Source organism: Lonchura striata, chromosome 3 (assembly GCF_050655825.1).
Source record: "Lonchura striata isolate lonStrDom1 chromosome 3, ASM5065582v1, whole genome shotgun sequence".
NCBI lineage: Eukaryota > Metazoa > Chordata > Aves > Passeriformes > Estrildidae > Lonchura > Lonchura striata.
Genome location: NC_140705.1, coordinates 92,012,137 through 92,030,997, shown reverse-complemented (window position 1 = coordinate 92,030,997; position 18,861 = coordinate 92,012,137). Strand labels below are relative to the sequence as shown.

At 40.8% G+C, this 18,861-nt stretch overlaps 2 protein-coding genes across 6 annotated transcripts in view; one reads left to right on the top strand and one right to left on the bottom strand.

The window, feature by feature from the left end:
- Positions 1 to 2,147: 2,147 nt before the first annotated feature.
- Positions 2,148 to 4,500, top strand: LOC144246042 (protein CEBPZOS-like). Its single transcript, XM_085577057.1, has 4 exons — positions 2,148 to 2,269; positions 3,747 to 3,791; positions 4,056 to 4,139; positions 4,256 to 4,500. Exons 1-3 carry the CDS (start codon positions 2,176 to 2,178, stop codon positions 4,136 to 4,138), a joined length of 222 nt encoding a protein of 73 aa, XP_085433183.1. The 5' UTR covers positions 2,148 to 2,175; the 3' UTR covers position 4,139; positions 4,256 to 4,500.
- LOC144246041 (CCAAT/enhancer-binding protein zeta-like) overlaps positions 3,873 to 18,861 on the bottom strand; it is a 104,493-nt gene continuing 89,504 nt past the window's right edge. For 2 of the 5 annotated variants that reach the window (XM_085577052.1, XM_085577051.1), the window contains 10 exons: positions 12,178 to 12,320; positions 12,003 to 12,071; positions 10,813 to 10,879; positions 9,408 to 9,508; positions 8,011 to 8,068; positions 6,818 to 7,026; positions 5,772 to 5,855; positions 5,246 to 5,307; positions 5,078 to 5,159; positions 3,873 to 4,356 (listed from right to left, as the gene is read on the bottom strand). In XM_085577052.1, coding sequence (XP_085433178.1) covers positions 4,217 to 4,356; positions 5,078 to 5,159; positions 5,246 to 5,307; positions 5,772 to 5,855; positions 6,818 to 7,026; positions 8,011 to 8,068; positions 9,408 to 9,508; positions 10,813 to 10,879; positions 12,003 to 12,051 — 852 coding nt within the window. In that variant the 5' untranslated portion in view covers positions 12,052 to 12,071; positions 12,178 to 12,320 and the 3' untranslated portion in view covers positions 3,873 to 4,216. Of the gene's footprint in view, positions 4,357 to 5,077; positions 5,160 to 5,245; positions 5,308 to 5,771; positions 5,856 to 6,817; positions 7,027 to 8,010; positions 8,069 to 9,407; positions 9,509 to 10,812; positions 10,880 to 12,002; positions 12,072 to 12,177; positions 12,321 to 17,753; positions 18,298 to 18,861 lie in introns of those variants that run through there. The other 3 variants (XM_085577050.1, XM_077781961.2, XM_085577054.1) reach the window with 3 other exon arrangements.

The following is an 18,861-nucleotide window of genomic DNA, read 5'->3' as shown; positions in this document are numbered from 1 at the left end:
GGAACCGACTGTCACCATTAGTTTAATACCTTGCTGTAGGACTTTCATACATTTTCTCTGTGAGGTCTCATGGGCAGCTTCTCACAACACTAACTCCTTTTTTTTCTTTTGCACAGCTGGCTGACTTCTACCAATCCCTTACTCCTCACAGCAGCACAGCCAACTGACTCCAGCTCTGCACTCAACCAACTAACCCACTCTTTTATAACACCCATCCTTACTGGACCCTCCTTATTGGACACAGCTGTGGCCTATTAAAGGCAAGGCTGTTCCTGCTCTTTGGTAATTAGTACAGCTGCAACTCTCAGGGGAAAAACTGCCTTCAGCACTATCTCTATTCTCCTACAATCCATCCTCCCACAATTATGGGCTCTTTAAAATAAAGCTGCATATTTCACATTTTGTGCCTGCTCCTTTTTTATTTGGCCTCTTACAGTTCAGTGCTCTGTCTCACAGGTGCTATAAATTCACCCTAAATACTATGGACATACTTTTTAAGCCCCTAAATACACTACAGTTTCTTTCCAGATCAGAACTTGTCAAACAATGCAAATTCTATCTGCTAAATGAGACCCTGACCCAGGATTCTCTCTGGTAAAGCCACAACTGCTACGATTATAATGCAATGAATCCCTTTCTTGGATCCATGTTTTCTCCAACAACCCTAAGCTTCTGCTGCTTGGGTTGATCCTGTTCACTTAAAATCCTCAGAGCAGGAATTAGTTTACTAAGAAATCCCACTGAGTACAAGCAACACTTGCAAACTCAGCCACCAGGGAAAAGAGAATTGGAAAAATAATCACCCTGTAAGAATGAGCAGCAGAAGTATTATATCTAATCATACAAAACACTAGCAGAGGGTGGAAAAAGCAGGTCCGTATTAAGGAAAATATGAAGAGCTTTTATTTTGGCAATCAAGTCAGTCCCATAATATGAGCTAATAGCAATATGAATAATAGAAGATAATGAAAATGCAAGGAATAAGATGATTGTGAATCTGCTTGTAGATAGTGCTAAGAACTTACAGATAGGGAAGCAACAGAAGAAACCCTTAGTTCTAGAAAATGTTACTATCAACAGAGACTGTTGCTCAGACAAGGCTATGTTAAATTCCTGATCCTAGAGAAAAAGAACAAGACTTAATAGAATTATTAGTAGGTTTTTCTTTCTTTTGTATAACAAAAGGGGGGTGCATACTCCAGGGGAGCACAGAGCAGGCGATTTGGGAAGCCTGTGCCTTCCAAGTACCTCAGCCAATGGGGAAAAGGAAGAGGGAGATGCAGACAGGAACTTAGGATAAAAAGGGGGCTGCGTCCCCCAACAATTTGAGAGACCCCATGGGAAATGCCCATGGCTTTTATTCAAATAAAGTTGCAGGACTCCTCCTCTGTCTCCTTTTTGGATATAAACCTCTGGCATTGTGGATTAATTTTCCTGACACTTGGGAGACAAACTGATTCTTTATTTTAGAGTAGCACAAACCTGAGCACTCCAAGGTATTCCACAAATCAAGCACACCAACTACCAAAAGTTTTTACTATTTGTACAATTTAGAAAACTAAGGAATTAGTGTTCATTGGCTTCACGTAACATGGGTCCCTTATTATTAGTTTTCTATCTTCTATTAGTTAATGGTTGCCTCTACTCTCATGCTAATCAGTCAACATGCTCAGTCCTTCTCTTCTTTTGGGTCGGTGGTTTTCTTGGGTCCATGGCCATGAGCTGGCGGTCACAATCTGTCCCTGCCATAAATTACCTTTTACCCAGTCGAGCTGAGTTTGCTTTATCAGTTTCTTCCTTATCTTGGGGGTTCTGCTGTATGTCTTTGTGTCCACTATCATTCTTCTCGTTCGGCAGTACGAACCTCTCCCTAGATCTGAGATTACTGAAGCATATCGTGCATTAACCTTAACAAGGCAAGTCTACCATAAGTATTTCTAACACCTAGCCATCACTTAGCGCTCGCCTGTTACCTGCCTCAGGGATTACTGACTGTTCTCGTCGCTTAGGCCGGATATGCCACAGAGCCGTCCTTTCTCGGGAAGATTTTCACACAGCTCACGTTCTGCCCCGCACGCCGCCCGGAGCCCTCAGCGGCGCGGCCGTGCCGGGCCCGCGCGGCCGAGCGGCGGCGGCGCATGCGCAGCGCGGCGGGCGGGAGGCGCCGCCCCGGGCATGGCGCGGCGCGGCCTGCGGGGGCTGCTGCTGCTGGAGGCGGCGGGGCTGCTCGGCGCCCTCCTGCTCTACCGCGCCATGGACCGCAGCCGAGGTGCGGCGGGGCGGGCGGGGGCCGGGCCGGGCCGGGGAGGCTGCTCCGGGCGCCGCGCTCCGCCCGGGTTGCGTGAGGAAATCTGCGTGCGGGGTCCGGAGCTGGGCTGGGCCGAGTGCAGGCCACAGGGCGCGGAGGGAAATCCTCGAGCCAGCGAGCTGCTGTTGTCATCTCACAAACCCAAGCCCGCGAGCAGTCCTTCGGGGGGCGGCACGCCACCGCTCCAGGAACAAAGAGGAATCCTGCACGGTTTTACACTGACAGCATTGGGCCAGATAAGGATTTAAAGGGGAAGAGAGGCTGTCCGCAAACGAGGCAGGAATTGCTCAGTCCTGTTTCGGGCATCTGGTGTTGAGCCCCTGAAGGGATGTCCTGGCTGTGTCTGGGTCTCGCAGCCTCTGCGCTGTGACATTTCCCCGGCTGGCAGGAGACAGCCAGCGTTGTCTCCCGGATTATTTCGCTTCGGTCCCTCAGGTCTCTTAACCTGTGCCCAGGTAACACAGAAGGAATAAACACAGCACTAGTTTGGTTGCTACAAGGAGGTTTGCTCTGCAGAGCAGCGGCCTTAACTTGCCTGCAGGGCTCTGCAGGGTGCAGCACTGGTTACAGATCTGTGTCCCTTTGGGAAAAGAGCCTGTCCTGCTACCTGCAGGGTCAGGGCGAGCTGACAAAAGGCAGCTGCTGCTTTGGCTGGGAGGGCAAGAATCCACCCACTTCAGCAGTGCTGTGGTCTTCATGCCAAGTACAAGGTGAGCTTCACCTTCAGGTCAGTTTGCATTTGTGTTCCAGCATCCAGATGATGTCATGGGGGCTGTTAAATTTCAGCCATCCGTGTATTTTTTATTAGAAAATAGATGTAACAAAAGTATGGAGAATAGATGTTTTCAGCCTGTTGATGCTGGATGTTTTTTATCCTCTTTTGCAATTCTTATGTGCATTTGCATATTTTCTATAATTGCAGTTCCATAAGGTGCAGTGAGCTAATCTGACAGCTCAGTGAACTCAGCAGTGAGATTCTACTGCTTTGTGTTAGTACTAGAGTGGTTAACATTCTTTTATGAGATGCTGTAAATAATTAAAATAGCATAAACCTGCTGTGATTTTCTACTGGGTTGTCAGAACAGCCCATGGAACGATTCAGTGAACATATAAATCTGTACAAAACCACAAAATTTTCCTGGTTTTATCTGCATTCAGTCTATGAGAGGCATTCCTGTGAATCTGTAGCTTGGACTTGGTAATCACAATTGTGAGGAAGCTCAGAAAACACAGGGATGATGGGGCTACATGTAAGAGTAACCTGAATACAGTCTCTGAAATTATTTTTAAAAAATAAATTCCTATCACATTATTTAATGGTGGCTGTAACTAAAGAGCTCAGATTTTGGTAAAACAACTCTAGTTATAAAAATAGTGCGTTTAATTATTCATCTTAATATATGCTGGGAAAGTAACTGGGATCTTTCTTGCTTGTCAGATTTCAGATACACAATGCAGAAGAAGTTTCCATCCATTCTGGAAGGTGAGTTTGTAGCCATTGGCTTCAGAAGGATGGCTGAAGCTTCTCTTGCATCTTAATATATACAACTGAGCTTAGGATGGCTTAAAACTTTGCCCAGGAGACACTGCAGAAGTTTTTATTGTTAAGGCATGGCTGTAGTCATGTCAGACTGTTGGATAGAGGTCTCAGAGCTGGAGGGTTATACACTGAATAAAACAAACCACAAAGGGGGTGCTTGTCAGATATGTCTCACTTAGAGCTCACATGGATTTTCCTATTTTTCAGTTTATTACAAATCCAATGAGCGGTCTGGAATTCATGGCATAAGGGAGAATGACCAGGTGGCATGGTTAAGCAGCAAGAACTGAAGTAAGAAAGATGTGTGATTAAATAAAAAACTATTTAAGAATAATTATTTTTAAAATGTCCACATCAAGATGTCCCATTCATCGTCTTGATTTCTTGCTTTTGTACTTGTTTTTCAGCCCTCTGTGCCTGAACTGTTTCTTCTTTTTGATGATGCTTTTCACATCCCTGTTGTGAAGCCACTTGTCACGCTCTATTTCCCACTGGATCTGTTTGACATCTGTAGGAGGAAGGGTGAGAAATAAGGAGCCGATGGATACATCTGACCATGAAGTGGCACACAGATCAATCATGTAAAAGTTAAAACTTGAATACTGTATTTATAAATGTTAATAAAATGCAAAGTACCCTTTATTCTGAGAAAGCTGTGGGTTTTTTTTTTTTTTTCACAAAACAAACCCTGCCATCTCAGAGTTTTAGAGATTGCTTTGTATTTTACTAATGCTAGACACATTTGCGTTAGGAGCAGTGTTTATTCAACCGGCATATACACATGTAATTCATTAGAATTACTTTGGGAAAACGACTTTCTGCTTCACTGATACTGCAAGGAGACAGTCCAATAGGTAGGTAAATACAGCAGTACCCCTTATGCCTTCCCTTCCCAAGGAATCAAGGACACTTCACCTGAGCAGAACTCACACAAATGCTTGACAAAGAGCATCCTGCCTTTCCCTGTTTACAGTGTGAAATGGCCAACGACAGCCTCTCTTTTTTCTGAAACCTTATTCACTCCACTACTCCCACTTAATTATTTAGCACTGGACATCGCTCATCACTGGAGAAAACTGTCAGGTCTTACTTTTGAGCTGCTGTCCCTTCTGTGTGTGGTTTCTGACCCTGTATTCCGGTTAAAGGTGGTTCATGTTTTCATGTATAGACCCTGAAGGGAAAGTGAATTTCAGCATTACAACTGCCTGCTACTTGCAGCATGTACTTACTCGCATTATCTCTGTTGGCCATGGCATTCATTCCAATATTGTCAAACTTGGAGCCAGCATTTTCATCCAGCAGATATCCAAACTTTAAAGAGAGAAATTTTAGCATTCTGTCACAAAGCAACACGTGAAATGCTTGATCACTTTCTGTTTAGCACGGATCAAACTCACCTCTTCTGCAGATGCCAGTATACCAGCATCTTGAACTTTTCTCTTCTTTCCTCGGCTGGATCCTTCAAAGAAAGAGTATTACTCTATGAGACACAACTTCAGGTTTCCAAAGACAGTAAAATGAAGTTTTACTGTGTTTTAAATATTTAGAACTTTTTCTTAATGAGATCATCTGATTTAGCAATTGTTGCAAATCTTTGTTCCCCACCTCCCCTAAAAGAAAAGGGAAAAAAAGAGTTTCCAACCAAGAATCAAATAGCACAAATCTCTGCATCAGGTGTAACAGATGCACAAGCCACCAGTACATCATCATCCTTCTTCAAAATTCTTCCTTCAACTCTCAGCTCCTCAACAGCAGATTGTTACTCTGAATTATGCTGGCTGGGGCCAACCTCCTTTTCATTTACGGTTTATTCAAATCTGAATCTAGATCCAAAATGTGATAATCTACTTAGTAAATCCCTCTATTCCAAAGATTTTTGGACTATTTTATTTCTATTTAGCTTTCATATCAGTGTTTTCTTACCTTCCAGTGGTCCTGCAAAATTAATATCTTTCTTTTTCTTGCTCTTTTTACTGACGGATTTCAGTTGCTTGTCATTGTTTGAGTCTGATAGGGAAAAAACCCAAATAGTCTCAAATTTTCACACATGTACATGTATTTAAAGTGCAGCAGAGACTAAAATTCCTTTCTAGGCATACTTGTCATAATGGTCTAAATCTTTAAAAGGCAGCACACACAAGCAAATCTAGTATTTTCTCAAGCTGGACCATTAAAATTGGTCTTTGGTGTGCTGTTCTTTATTTTGTTTCCATAGCACCAGAAGGGAATGATGTAAGATACATAAAACACAAAAGCTAAAAGCAGGCATTAGGTAAACCGCAAATGTCTGCATGCTAAGTTTGGTAAAATACTAATCTCATGAAAGATTGTGTTAACAACTGTATGAACAGTTTACCTCCTCTACCCTCAGTCATCTTCCTGTGACCTTTAGTTATTCATTGAAATACTCCAGAGTATTTAATCTCTGCTTTTCCAGCCACATGCACTATATTCTGTGTAAACTGTGCTGCTCAGGTGGAAAGATAAAACCATGCAGGTACAAGAATCAGTTACTACTCCAGTGGTATTAAAAACTTGAGTGCATAGCTATATTACAAGAGTAAGCTGTTACTTGTGAGACAGCCATTCCAATAAAAGTTACTTCATCTAAAAAAAATCAGCATTAACTGTGTATAAATAATTATCACTTGTTTTTTTTTTTTCCTCCTTGAGCCCTTTTAATATTTCTGCCTACTGAAGCCAGTTATTTGTGTATAAATTTTCAGAATGGAAGAAACATGTCTCATTTGGAAGTTCCTGATGTCTAATTCCCACTCTCACCTAGGAGATTGTGCCTGGAAATGCTTCTCCTAAAGATTTCATTGTACAGAGAAGGTCTCTTCTCATTTTTTTGCTTAAAAGCTAAACTTCCCTCCTAGATAACTGGAATTTGCATATGTAGTTGCATATTAGGTAACCTATTTTTAAAGCTTTTTCTTCTCGTTTTTCAGTAACAAATGGCACTTTACCTAGGTCATCATCATCTTCAGACACATCCATAAATACACCTCCCTCTTCATCCATATCCTCTTCAAAGTCTTCCTCCATACTTCCTAAGGAGACTTCCTCATCATCCAGATCGCTGAAGTCATCTTCATCATCAGAATCCTCCCAGTCAGCACCAGATCCCTCACCACCTTGGCCTTTCTTGCCGCCTTTGGGATTTTTCTTTATATTACTAAAAGAAGATGTAACAAGCTTGGCACTTCATCTGAAAAAATAGTTTGCATCCAGATGACATCTATCTACTGGCAAACACTATGTTAGGAAAAGTTCAACATCACTGCAAACTACTGGAAATGTAGGCTGCGACCTGAAATATCCGTATTATACACTCGGGTATGTTTTCAACATTAGTATAGGCAGTTGTGTCAACCCTTTTAAGAAGTTCTGGAGAGAATGCTATTCTGAAATTAGCAGAAATCACAGCTTTAGTATTTTATCTCCTCTGTGTGTTTGCTCCTTTTCAGAAAGTCTTTTCTGTAAAACACAAAAACTGCTCTATTAAACACCAGTCAAGATCACAAAAATGTTTCAGGTTTCACTAGGAGTTTAGACTTTAATTCTGCTGTTGCCTCAAGGGAAGTCTCTGTGCAAATTCAAATGCTGCATTACATATACTTTGTGTAAAAGAGAAGCTGCTTAATAATTTATGATCGGACTCGATGAACCTAAAGGTCCTTTCCCACCTAAATGATTAATGGAAGAGCTGACTTAGGAGACCTGAGCTCTGTGACTGGATCTCACAAAGTTTATTAACTGTGTTAAGTCCAGTTACAGCCAGTACCTATGCCAGCAGTACCATTATGCCTCATTCTGCTTCCTTTTGTACTTGGCAATTCTCAGATAGAAACCTGAGACAATGAAAAACAAGATTTTACAGTGCTTACTGGGTCACTCCATTGTATAAAATAAACAATTAATTAATTAATTATGGCAATCCAATACTACAAGTCTCATTTAAGGACTATAAGCATCCCAAAATCATCATGAACTACTCTGGGACATGCAGAAAACCTGCCTTACTTAATGTAAATCTGATAATTGCCTTTTTTGCAAGGTGACATTCTAAACCATTCTGAAAAAGGTCTCTCTAGTTCACAGATTAAAACTCTATACAGAAATTAAGACAAGAGGAGTAAAAAGTAATCTGAAGTCTCACCTAGCAAAATCAAGGTCATCCTGGCCAACAACGGCATTATCAGCAGCTTCAAAAGTATCTAGGGAGAAAAAAAATGGTATTACTACAAAGAAATATGCAAATCATTGCATCCAGAAAGTACATGGAGTTGTTGGAGCAAGTCCAGAGGAGGGCCACAAAAACGACCAGAGAGCTGGAGCACCTCTCCTAGCATTGAAGTTGTTCAGCCTGGAGCAGGGTGACCTTACTGTGGCCTGCCAGTACCTAAAGGATGCTACAGGAGAGCTGGAGAGGGACTTTTTTCCAAGGGCATGTAGTGACAGGACAAGGAGAAATGGCTTCAAACTGAAAGAGTTTAGATTAGGTATTAGGAAAAAATTCTTTACTGTGAGGGTAGTAAGGCACTAGGCTGCCCAGAGAAGCTGTGGATGCCCTATCCCTGAAAGTGTTCAAGGCCAGCTTGGAAAGAGCTCTGAGCAGCCTGTCCTGTGGAAGGTGTCCCTGCCCATGGCAGGAGGGATGGAATTAGAAGGTGTTTAAGGTCCCTTACAACCCAAACTATTCTATGACTCTAGCATTGCAAAATATCTAATTTTCAGATATAGGGTCCTTATTTTAAGCTGCTGAATTTATGAACCAAATTCTCATTAGAGATACTAATAATAAAATACAAATGCAATTAGTAACAGATTCTTGTCGTAACTAAGACAAAATTAATTGAGTTACTAAGAACCCTGATAAAAGAATGTAGAATTCCCTCAAAATATTGGACAAAACAGTTATGAAGAGTTAACTGGATTTTTTTTAATACATATAAATAAAATTTGAAATGGACATGGTAATTGACATTTTCTGGTACACTAACGAATTTAAATTCTAGAACAAATCACACACTAATTCCAAAGCAAAGTACATGCTACATGAAGAGCTAAGGCTACTGCAGAAGTTTGCCAATGACCTTCCTAAATTAATAATCTCATGAAAGATGTTAGAAACGACAAGAGAAACTGTAAGCAAGACTGAAAAAGGCCCAGCAGTACAGAAAAAGTAGAGGTAAATGTTACATCGTGTTACAAAAGGTTACTTGGGCTACCTTAGGAAAAGAACAAAAGGCCATAAACTGCCACTCATGAGTGTAAGTTCAAAATCAGACAATTCCCAGCCTGTCAAGAAAGCTGACTACTGCAGTGGTGGGAGCAAGGACTTTTCCAAACAGCCACCCAGGTGGCTCACCCAGCACATAGCAGGAACTGCTGTCTGCAGTAGCACAAAGAGCAACTGGAAAGCCAGTTTTCTCCCACTCCCATATTCATCTATCTGGTTCTTTTACATAATATGAACTATAAAAAGGATAAATTAGTAATTTGAAAAATCTGGATATACTGGGATAGTTACTGCAAAAAAGAACACAGCCTTACCCAATGCTCTTTCAAATTCATCATCATCCACATCTTCCACACTCTCTTCATCATCCAGACGCTTTTGTTTCTCTCTCTTCTTATCGAACTTTGAATAAAATCTGAAATAATATATTGCACTCAGACACAAAACTACAGAGGATGATTTTTATGGCTTCTTAATTAAAGAATCTGCAAACTGTTTCCCATGTATGTTGCCGGTTGAAAACTGTAAATGATGGTTTCAAACACACCTAAAATCCAGAGACTTGTACTTCCTTTGTTTTTCAAAGAATCAGTCACTACTGTAATATTTAAAACAATGAAATTTCATGGGCCAAAGGTGGCAGAAGTTATTTTTAACATAATGAATTTATAAAAGAGCACAACAAAGATGTAAAAATCTGCCTTAGACTGAGAAGGAAGATCAAATTCAACTTGAATGTAATTGGGAAAAAATAAAGAAGACATTCACCCATCAAGTTTTACCAAATTTTCTCACATAGCCCACTTCTTCTGGGTCTTAGTTTTATCTTCTGTCAGCCATTTTCATATTCATTTCATGTTAAAGAACCACCAGACACGGAAGGCAATTTTGACCATATACAAAAGAGTACTTTGTACAAAAGACTTTGAATGTGTAAATCTCAGTTTCAGCCATCTTCAATGTGACAACACCTTTAAATTTTCAGATGGGTATGTTTTCAAGATGCTTTTCTTTAATCTTGAAATGAAACCACTATTTTATTTATTTATTAGTAGCATAATCCTCAATATTATAGTATCAATTAATTTTAAATAAATGAAGTTAAGTCAAATAATAATTTCCTAAGGAGATATAGGTAATCAGTATTTTGATCCAATAAAAACAAATCTTTGCCAATTGCATATCACTTCAATTTTAGTCCCAGTGCATTATTATATCATAATCTCAAAGGAAATTCAAAGAAACAGAAAGAACTCTAAGTAATACAAAACTAAATAGTACACATAAATAATACAAACCTGAAAAATAGCTCCTCTTTCTTTTGCTTTGCTCCATTCTAGTAAGCTTTGATGCTAATAACATAAACAAGCTATAGTACAGCTTTTATTATATATACTTCTAATGCACAAGAATTACAACCCACAAGATATTCATCATTACCCATGACTTAAGGCTTCTCAATTGTAATGTCACCTTACTTAATTTCCTTAAACTACAAGCCCCAATTGCCTTTGTTCATAGGTGATACCCTTTCCTAAGCACTTTTGACAAATGTTAAAATTATGTTCAAGAAAAACACTATCATCTTATGTCATTCAATTTAATAAATATTTGCAAATACTTGAAATACCAGAGAATACTTACAAAATGCCGTGGGTTTTAATGGCACTGCATTAAAAAAACAACATTTAAAATGAACATTCACAAGTATTCCATTACCTGTGAAAAAATACTTCATCCACTGGGATTTTGCTTTCATCTTTGGCCTGGAATTCCTTACTGTTGACTGCAAAATGAAAAAATGAACTGATTTTACCCCAAGTTGAAATGCTGGTTATTCTTTCCAGAGGTTAAGCAGCACACACAGACAGAAGCAGACACATGGTGTCATCCATTCAACAATGGGGAGTTTATCTGAAAACTTCTTCAAACTAACACGGAAGGCAATTTTGACCATATACAAAAGAGTATTTTGTACCAAAGACTTTAAATGTGTAATCTCAGTTTCAGCCATCTTCAATATAACAACACTGTTAACTTTTCAGACAGGGGCAGGTTTTTAAGACGATTTTCTTTAATCTCGAAACTTACACCACTGTTTAATTTATTTATTAGTAGTATATTCCTCAGGACATAATTGCTCCTAAATTGCTTCTTCAACTCTGAATAAACTAAAAAATGTAACAAAGTATACAGGCCAAATAGAAGCTCTAACAGCCATAAAAGTACATCACTACTTACTCATCTGCATAACTAAAACCTCTTTGCAATGCAACAGACCCAAAGCTGGTGGAAAAGCACATCCCTGGGAAAGCTAGAGAGACACTGCCACAGATGATGGTACATCTTCTGTCCTCAAGCAGCATGTTTTACTGATAGTTTGCTGGTTCTTAAACTAAATCCTACGCTTGATTGTTGGAAACAGTGGGACTGGGCAAAAGGCAGCTTATTTCTGGAGGCAGGAAGACTCCTAACAAAATAACAACGTTAAAGATACCTTACTCATCCTGACAAAAGCTGCAGCTGTGGTATTGTATAGAGTAATCCATATCACACAGTGAAAGAATTTAATGTGATTTAAATAATTATATAGATGCATTTTTCTGGTATTCTAAGCCATTTTTCAATCATAACAACAGAATAAAAATGGCTATAGAGTAAGTGACTTTCCCTACATAATTTTTTCTTCAAATGATTCAATAGATCCAAAGTTCCAACTGTGAAGATTCCATACATCCTTACAAGAAGATGAGGTCTGATCCTAAACTCCAGGCATGACCACTGCACTCCTGATGGATGGCACTTTCTTTTATTCTAAGACAAACAGTATAGACAGTGCAGATGACACATCTGCATCCACCAACCAAGGATTTTTTAGCCATCATTACTGATTTAAGGGGCTGACTCACCTGCAAGATTTTGCATATCCTTCATAAAATGCTTCTTCTTTGGCTGCATTACCACACTGCTGGTGTTTTCTGTATCAGAATATAAATCAGAGAGAATTTTTATTTTATGACTATTGATACAGAGCAGTTAGGATTAGCTGACAGACCAGTGGGTTGTGCTGCCATCCATACTGACCTCAAGAGGCTGGAGAAATGGGCTGACAGAAACCTCCTGTATGGAGATGGTCAACCCTCTTCTGAAAAGGTTTAGGGTTTGCCTAAGCCTTGGAGGATTTGGGGTTTTCCCCCTCACAAGAAGCAGGAGTACTTTTTCTGTCACTGTGGAAGTCAATAAACACACAAAGGTTTAAAAATGTCCTCTTTTGGGCATTGAGTGGTCTATCAATTCAACATTTAACACTGTAATATAAACAAGAATAGGAAAAAAATATTATATAAAATATATATTTTATATAAAATATATATTTTATGTAAAAATATAAAACAAGATTTGAGACTATTCTTAGTTTTGGGCCCATCAGACTTATGGAGACTTGCTTCTGGTTAGCATTGACACCAGATGGATTTGGGTCAGGGACACCTTAGGAAAAGCCAAAGCCTGCTTCACAGAAAGGTGGAAGGAGGACCTTTTTCCTCTTTTCCCACTTTTCTTCACTTTAAAACCTTCTCTAGATTCATATACAGAAGTGCATAGGTTATGTATTCTTTTTTCTTGCCAAAATCTGCTAACAGAAGTCTATTGTGTGTGTAAATATCCTATATTTTAAGATATACTATTCAAAATTTCCAGGAGGTAAAGAAAGGAAAAGAAAAAGATTGCTTTTCACAAGCAAGGACTAGAAGACAAAATTAATTGCCAAGGTTAAATAGAGGTGAGTCCATATAGATATGATGGGCCCAACCTTAGGGGTAGGTCACAATTCTTACGTTGGGATTAAAAGCTTGCATTGATAAGCAACTCCAAATAAATGTAGTTAGGAGGTAAATGACAAAAATAATCGTTGGAATTTCTAGTTCCTGGGCTAGGACAGAGTCCAGGCTGTCAAAAAGATTCATGATACACCGCAGTCTAGGTTTTACGGGCCCAAACTGGGTCTATTAACTTGGATCCAGAGCCAATAATAGAGGCCAGGATATGTAGGTGGCCTGTTCTGATGGAAACATTTTCCCCACTGCTGCCACATTAACAGTCTGTTCTTGAGTCAGATAGAAATATCCCACCCTCCCTGACCCATCCAGTCGTCTGGACAGAATTGTCCTTGGCATGTTCCTTGCTGCCCACCCTCCCTGATTTCCTCCATGCTATCATGTGGATTCTCAAGCACCCTGTCAAATTAAGGCAAGGACTCAACAGGAGACAATTTTGCTGACTATAGTGAGCTTTTATAGCCCCAGAAACAACTCAGGTTAATGTTTTTTTTTTTTTTTTTTTTTTTTCCTCCCTCCCTGGACATGAGCCACTCCAGAGCTTGTATCTGAGTATTTGGTTCTTGTGAATATTTATTTACTTAGGAGTGGCATTCCTATTTTTATAGCTTTGAGTTTTTAATTTTCTTGTTAGCAGCATTAACAAGGTTCATGGCATATAAAGTGAGCTGTGGCATTTAAAAAATGTTGGTCTAATGTAACACCAGCCTTTTTTTATATACATGTTCAATGGCAAACTCCTACTGACAGGCAGAATGCATTTCTATGTCTGGGCAAGTTTATAGATGGTGTTCCCACCTCTGGGCCACAAGGTCAAAATTTGTTTCTGATTCTATTAAAGAAACACTCAGCAATGGTAATTCTGTGTGCTTCTTTTCTTTCTTTCCCTTTTTTTTTTTAATGAGGGGGTACTGTTTTATAAGATCCACAATCTTAAAGATACTCCAAGGAATCTCTGTTGACTGCTGGGCTTTTCACCCCTGTGCCCTGACCAAATTGCACTGACTACAGATTTGAGAAACTTTGACCATTACCAGTCAGATAAAACAAATTTTGGAGAAATCTTGCATTGCATTGCAGGCATTGTCCCTGTCATCTATCCATGTTTCTGCCTGTTTTCTGTGGGGTTTAATGGGATTTACCTCTGCAGCAAAAGGACGTGCAGAAATTATGGATTTGCAGTACCTGTTGTTTGCTCATTTTTTCCTCAGCAGATCCTCGGTGTGACTCTGAGCACATCCCCAAAAGGCTTTGCTGCCTGGCCCTGCACACGTGTGGGATGGAGGGAACAACATTCCTCCCTTCCCTGCCTCTGCATCTTTGCAAGGTTTTAGAGGCAAGGCAGCGAGAGATCAATAAAGGCCTTTGCAGCACACCCATTAATAAGGATATTTACTGACTCAAGCAGAAAGATGACTCAGAGGCTGCTACTGTGCCCTCGGAAACACCAGCCCTATATTTTCTTGGAGTTAGTTTAGGTATGTTCTCCTTTACGTCGTGTGGTGGCTCCAGCTGCACCTTCCTCAGCAGAAGTGTTTACTGACTCACACCCAGCCTCGTTCAGCAAGAGAGGAGCCACAATCCAGCCTGGCCTCAGCCATGAAATCCCTTCATGCTGGAATACATGCCCTGGGCTTTGTGGCTACAAACATACAGAGCCTTGGCTTGAGAAATGAGCAGGGGCCAGCAGAAAGACTGAGCTGATGGGGTGAAATTAAGAGCATGGGAGAGAGAGAATGCTGTTGAGTTTGGAGGAGGGAGGATAAACATGAATGTCTGCAGAAAGAATTCCAGCATCATCCATTACTGTCCAGAAGTCAGTCACAAAAAAGCAGAAGGGCAAGAAGCACAGCCCTTTCTGTGGGATGCTTTGGCTTATTGTGGTTAGGAAGATCAAGGCTAGGTATCACATGCCTCCACTGAAGGGAGGTGCCCTGGAATAAAGCAAGGACCAGGAATTTCTAGGCTAGGGAGAAGGCTGACCATGTTGAAACTGAGCTAAGGAAAGAGAATTTGGCTGCAGAGTCTGACTGGAGGACTTATAGTACATGAGAGGACTCCAGGTCTATTCTTTCTCTAATTTCCTTATGCCCCCAAGGAAGCTTTTGCTGGAAATTTGCTTCCATTTATGGGAGGTTTGGAAGAATGAAGGCCAGATGGTGACTGAGCATCTGGCAATCAGAAATAGGGTTCAAAGGAGAGGAAACTGCTCAAGCAGGATCTGACAGTGCTATTCTGCACTGAAAATTGACCTCCGCAAGCGACAGGCTGCCACTGCTGGTCATTCCGTGTGGGTATTTCTGCAAAGTGACAGTTCAGGAAACTCTCTGCAGCCTGGCTCCAGTAAGCTGACCTTGCTCTCTGAAAATTGCCATTACCACAGATTCTTGTGGCCCAGTGAACTCCTAACTGATATTTTGTGCAGTATCACCTGCTTCAGATTCTCTCCTCCATGATGAGGACAGGTCTGGCTACCAACAACAATCACAAAACCATTACTGGACATCTTTTCTCAGAGGAGACATTTCTTCCTAACAAGTACTTTCATTTTTCTATGCTGTATTTGGTCACCTGAAATATAATTGCTTATGATCACCACAAAAAACCTCTACTAAAACAGGTTTCAAGTCATCTTGCTTCCCCTGAGAAAGGCAAGTTTTCTTTGGCTTTGGAGAAATCTGCAATCTTCTTAAGCTTTCAAACATTCCTGGCAGAAATTCCCTTAAAATAAAGGTGTACAGGTAGGGAGCAAGTATGTATCTCCCACAAAGCACAGGTAGTTCTCCATTAGAGCAAACAACCTACTTCAGTTCCTGTGATCTCTATTAATATGGTTGGACAGTTGACAGCATCAATTCTGTGAGAAAAGTAGAAGTAGGTTTAATGTGTTTGTATTTTGGTCAGAAAATAATCCAAAATAGCTGAGGTGGCTTGTCCATGAGAGACAGGATTAATTAGCAAGCAGTGATCAACTATTTTGCTCCACATTTAGGCTTTCTACCTTATTAAATAATACAGACATTTTGATTGTTCCAGAAATGCTGGTGAAACAGATTCAAGGAAATGAAAAGCCTGTGACTTTTTTTTGTTTTGTTGGCATAATGATACTGAGAAAGAAGCTGATCACAGTTTTCTATATAGAAAAAGAGCAGATGTTTACCTTTCATATTTATCCCCACCTACAAGAGATGTTTCCATAAATATTCTGTACCATTAGATATGCATAACAAAAATGTTCTGCATATACAAGCCCAGTGCTAAAACAACAAAGTACAGTGACAAGCACTGCTACTCATGACTCCCAGCAGCATTCCCTACGAAGCACAGTTTATCTGACAGTGCTAGAAAACTTAGGGCTTGCTTCTGGAAGGGAATGATGAGCACCAGGGCTGCTGTGCATAATTGGTTTGGGTTGGCTCCATCAGCTCCCATAGCACATGCTGCAAGCCCCACAGAAGTGGATGTTCTGCAGCACAGTAGCAGATCTGGAGTGTGCACTGGACTAGATCCTTGAGGGGAATAAATCAAAGGAACTGCACTGCAATCAGCCCATCTGCTGCCCTTTTTGTCAGCTCTGGTGTGGGAATACCATGGAGCACAATCACCCTCCAAAGCTTTCTTAGAGACAGCCACAAACTTGCCGCATAACTCCAGCCCTTCCAGTAGCTACCCCGCTGTGCTCTCAGGGATTCTGTCCCTTCCCTCTGCCCTTTCTTCCCTCCCTTCTTCTTCACAAAACTGGCATCACTCAGCATTTTGGCCAGGAGACCAATTCTCCAAACTGAAAACATCAAAGAATATCTCTGGTTAGATCTCATCCCAACCCTCCGAGGCTGTTGACTTGGAAAGTGAATAACTAATAAGGCAGCATGCCATTGTTTTCTGTTTATGATAATGGAAATAAATTGTTGGCTCCAACTCAGGTACTGATTGTTCCTTTGATATCACTGCCAGGAAGCAAAATAAAATGGATTTTTAAAAATCACCTTTCACAGAGTGCCACAGGCATTTGAAAGATGATCCTTTTTCCATGTCAAAGACTCTACCAGAAGTGTCAAATACAGGAGAAGAAAAAATTAAAATCCTTCACTATTAAAAAATCAGCAAAAACAGAGCACAAGAGAGAGTGTGGGAGCAGGATTGCCTGGGCAGCAGGATGGCCTGGGTGGGCTGGCACACCACAGACGCCCTGAGAGTGCTCATGAGGGAGCAGCAGAGCTGCCTCCATGGTGAGGAGCACTTCCTGAAGAATATAGAACACATCCTTTGCATTCTCCCACCCAATAAAAAAAGCACAGGTAGGCTGGATGAATTACTCTGTCTGCCTCGCAGCTCTTAAACTAATAATAAGAGACTTTAGGAACCAAAAAGGCAGGGGAGTCCTTTGTCCTAGAACTTGAACCACTCATAAATCTTGCTCATGTGCTTCTTTCGTGGCTTGGGGTTGCTGTTTTAAGCTACATGAAGCAACAATTTCATTGCACCTCCAATCCTTCAGCATTTTTGTGCCTTCCCCAAGGAATTTTAGGGGCAGGCTTTCAGGTGTTTGAATTTTTCTCAGGGTGCTACCACTCCTACCTAATATGTCAGGTGTTGACACCACTGTTTCACATACAGGGAGGAGGTTCCTCCTCAGAGTTTGGAGTTGGATGCAAATCTTACACGAGCAGAGCACGGCGCTGTTGGTTTTCATGACGTGCTGCAGTTTGATTTGGCTTGGAGCAGAGCAGGGAGCAGAGAGCCAGATTCAGATCTCAGGCCAAACGCGGATTTTGTGTTTCAGCTACCAAACTTCATCATGGTTTGGCAAAGTTGTGCTCTCACCTGCTCGTGCCATGTGGAGAACACCTGTGATGTGCTGGAAAGAAGGTTGCTCGTGCTGTGAGAAGCTCCCAGCAGGAACACCAGGCTATGAGAGCCTGCTTTGGCTGGCCCTGGCTCCTGCAGGTGGACTGAGAGTGCAGAAACATTGACCCATGCTGACAGGAAAAACTGTGGTGTAAAAAAAAAAAAAGAGAGAAGCTCTCAGGAGAAGAGTGCAGCTTTGGGCCCTTCCTTGGTGTCATGATTCTCTGAACCTTTTCATTTCTAGCACTGGGACTCAGATGCACAACAGCAGCAGCATGAACTGAGAGCAGACCAGGAAAATAAGAACGACATCACTTTCTACAAAAGTCTGCTTTTGAAATAATCCTGCACACTGCCTCCAGCCAGCGTTCTTGGATATAATTTTTGGAAGAACATGTTAGAAGACCCTTTTTTCCAAAGCTCAAACCAATGCCACAACTTAAATGGCAAAAGATCTGTGTGACAAGCAGCATGGCCTGCTAAATATTAAGGCTGTTGGACAAGGATTTTAGGCCCATGTTTGGCTCCAAGTGCATCCTTATTCTGCAAAGCATTTAAGCAAATGATTACCTTCAAGGTTGTAGCACAAAATGGGGTAATTTAACTGTGACTTTATGAAATCCTTATGACATAGGTGCTGCTCTGAATAGAAAGGTTTGAAGGGCTCCCACCAAAGTACCTGGAATAAACACTTTAGATTGGCTTCAGCAAATATTCAACCAGGTCCTAATTTTTATACTTATTACTAGCTTATAGCAGGATATTTAGAAAGAAAAAAGAAGGAACTTTTTTTCTCCAGATAATACCATCTACTCTATTTCTGAAAATTAAGGGTGTGATTACTGACCCATAAGTACTTTATGATCACACTTTGGTTTGAACTTTTATGAGTGTATATAGGTTTACTAACTCTAGCACTGCCCAGTAATTTATTTCCCAGGTGGGCTAAGAAAGTCATCTGGAAGAAGGAAAACAGTATCTAAGGGCTTGCTGTGCAAAGGGATGATTGTGCTAGCTGTATTTGTACATGGATGTTTTTGGAAACAGTTTTCAGAGGAGAGAAAAAGTTTTCTAATAAAATAAA

Coding starts and splice junctions, on each gene's coding strand:
- LOC144246042 (XM_085577057.1), top strand. CDS start 2,176: ATGGCGCGGCGCGGCCTGCGGGGGCTGCTGCTGCTGGAGGCGGCGGGG. Junction 2,270..3,746: donor CGCCATGGACCGCAGCCGAG/GTGCGGCGGGGC, acceptor CTTGCTTGTCAG/ATTTCAGATACACAATGCAG. Junction 3,792..4,055: donor GTTTCCATCCATTCTGGAAG/GTGAGTTTGTAG, acceptor CCTATTTTTCAG/TTTATTACAAATCCAATGAG.